The sequence below is a fragment of the Eimeria mitis genome, genomic scaffold (assembly GCF_000499745.2).
Source record: "Eimeria mitis Houghton genomic scaffold, Emh_scaff934, whole genome shotgun sequence".
NCBI classification, from domain to species: Eukaryota; Apicomplexa; class Conoidasida; order Eucoccidiorida; family Eimeriidae; genus Eimeria; species Eimeria mitis.
In genome coordinates this window covers 6,195-8,733 of record NW_013576883.1, presented here as the reverse complement: position 1 = coordinate 8,733, position 2,539 = coordinate 6,195, and the positions used below count along the sequence as shown (strand labels likewise).

The window sequence follows — 2,539 nt, the reverse complement described above, 5'->3', positions numbered from 1 at the left end:
TTTTTTTTTTTTTTTTTTTTTTTTTTTTTGAATTTCAGGTATGTGAAGATGAAAGCTGACTGGTGGACGAACGCAGCATACTACAACAGAGAGAGGATTCGTCGCGGTGCTACGGTGGATAAGACAGTGTGTAGAAAGAACTTGGGTAGATTGACTCGTTTATGGTTGAAAGCAGAGCAAGAGAGACAGCATGCATATCTGAAAGATGGGCCTTATATAACAGGAGAAGAAGCTGTAGCAGTGTATACAACAGCTGTTCATTGGCTTGAATCTAGGCGTTTCACTCATATACCTTTTCCCCCATTAAACTATAAACACGATACAAAGTTATTAATTCTTGCATTAGAAAGATTAAAAGAATTTTATTCGGTGAAGTCGAGATTGAATCAAAGTCAAAGAGAAGAATTAGGTTTAATTGAACAAGCATATGATAACCCCCATGAAGCTTTATCACGTATAAAAAGACATTTATTAACTCAAAGAGCATTCAAAGAATTAAGATTAGAATTCATGGATCTATACTCTCATCTTATACCTATATATGAAATAGATCCACTAGAAAAAATCACAGATGCATATCTAGATCAATATTTATGGTATGAGGGAGACAGCCGTCATCTCTTTCCTTCTTGGGTTAAACCAGCAGATACAGAACCTCCCCCTTTATTAGTTTTTAAATTCTGTCAGGGAATCAATAACTTAACAGATGTGTGGAATACTAGCGATGGAGAAAGTCTTGTTCTCCTTGAAAGCAAATTCGAAAAGGTACGAATCAGGGTTTAGGGTTTAGGGTTTAGGGTTTAGGGTTTAGGGTTTAGGGTTTAGGGTTTTTATGGTGGTTTATAGAGAAAGAAGGATTCTTTCTTGTGTGTATCATGTTTTGTATTTCCTCTTTTTTCCTCTCTTTATCCTTTTCCATGATTCCTTATTTCGAGGGTTTATTAGGGTTTACTAGGGTTTATGAGGGTTTAGGGTTTATGTTTTGTGTGTGTTTCAGGTGTACGAGAAGGTGGATTTGACTTTATTGAATCGTTTACTGCGATTGATAGTGGATCACAATGTAGCTGATTATATAACAGCGAAAAACAACGTAAGTATAAGTTTCAAGGATATGTCTCATGTAAATTCTTTTGGTTTAATCAGAGGTTTACAGTTTTCTTCTTTTGTATTTCAATACTACGCTCTTATACTTGATCTCTTGCTCCTGGGCCTCACCAGAGCAACAGAGATTGCGGGGCCCCCAACATTACCGAATGAATTTCTCTCCTTCACTGACGTTCAAACCGAAACCAGGCACCCCATTCGACTCTACTGCAGGTACACCCCATCACACACAGCTAGCCAGCTAGCTAGCTAGCTAGCTAGCTAGCTAGCTGGCTACCTATCTAGCTACATAGCTGTTACTTAGCTACCTAGCTAGCTACCTAGCTAGCTACCTAGCTAGCTAGCCAGATAGGTAGATGTATCTGTTGTTGTGTGTATATATAGCTAGCTAGTTAGCTAGCTGTTTATGAGTTGTATGATAGTGTATATTATGAGTGTATGTTTGTTTGTTTCTGTTTGACATATAGAGTGTTTTTCTTTCTTCTTTTTGCGGTGTATGTACAGATACATCGATCGCTTCTGGGTAGTATTCAAGTTTACAAAAGAAGAAAGCAGAGATTTAGTTCAACGCTATCTCACTGAGAACCCCGATCCAAACAACGAGAATGTTGTTGGCTATCCAAACAAAACTTGTTGGCCAAGAGATTGCCGCATGCGCAGGTAAACCCTAAACCCTAAACCCTAAACCCTAGAAACACGGGGGGTTGCTAAACCCTACTACTACTTCAGCATATAGGTTTCAGGGTTTAGGGTTTAGGGTTTAGGGTTTAGGGTTTGCATTGTGTTGAGTTATTTTCATTGATTTGTTGATTTAGAACAAAAAGTGGTGTGAGTATTTTATGTGTATTTTTTTTTTTTGTTTTTTCTCTAACTTGAACTAAACCAATGAAAATTTTCCTTTTTTTTTGTTATATATATATATATATATATATATATATTTTTTTTTTTTTTTTTTTTTTTTTTTTTTTTTTTTTTTTTTCAGGATGAAGCGGGACGTGAATCTGGGTCGTGCAGTATTTTGGGAGATATCGAATAGATTACCTCGATCATTGACAACACTAAACTGGTCTTCTTCTTTTGCATCTGTATATTCAATAGACAATCCGAATTTATTATTTTCTATGGGGGGTTTTGAGTGTCGTATATTGCCTAAGATTCGCATGCAAACAGAAGAATTTTCACAAAGAGAAGGAGCATGGAGACTACAGAATGAAACAACAAAAGAACTAGCAGCACAAGCTTTTTTAAAGGTAGGAGATGATGGAATGAGGAGATTTGAGAATAGAGTACGAATGGTATTGATGTCGAGTGGGGCAACAACATTTACAAAAATAGCAAATAAATGGAATACAACATTAATATCCTTGATGACGTATTTCAGAGAAGCTGTGATTCATACAGAAGCTTTATTAGATTTATTAGTAAAATGTGAAAA

The 2,539-nt window shown here is 36.2% G+C and overlaps 1 protein-coding gene across 1 annotated transcript in view; it reads left to right on the top strand.

Moving 5' to 3' along the window:
- The window catches only part of EMH_0025670 (pre-mRNA splicing factor prp8, putative), a gene marked incomplete at both ends in the record, with an annotated part of 6,308 nt that extends 4,168 nt beyond the window's left edge, over window positions 1–2,140 (top strand). The window contains 2 exons of the mRNA XM_013502476.1: window positions 998–1,090; window positions 2,087–2,140. Coding sequence (XP_013357930.1) covers window positions 998–1,090; window positions 2,087–2,140 — 147 coding nt within the window. The remainder of the gene's footprint in view (window positions 1–997; window positions 1,091–2,086) is intronic.
- Window positions 2,141–2,539: the final 399 nt, after the last annotated feature.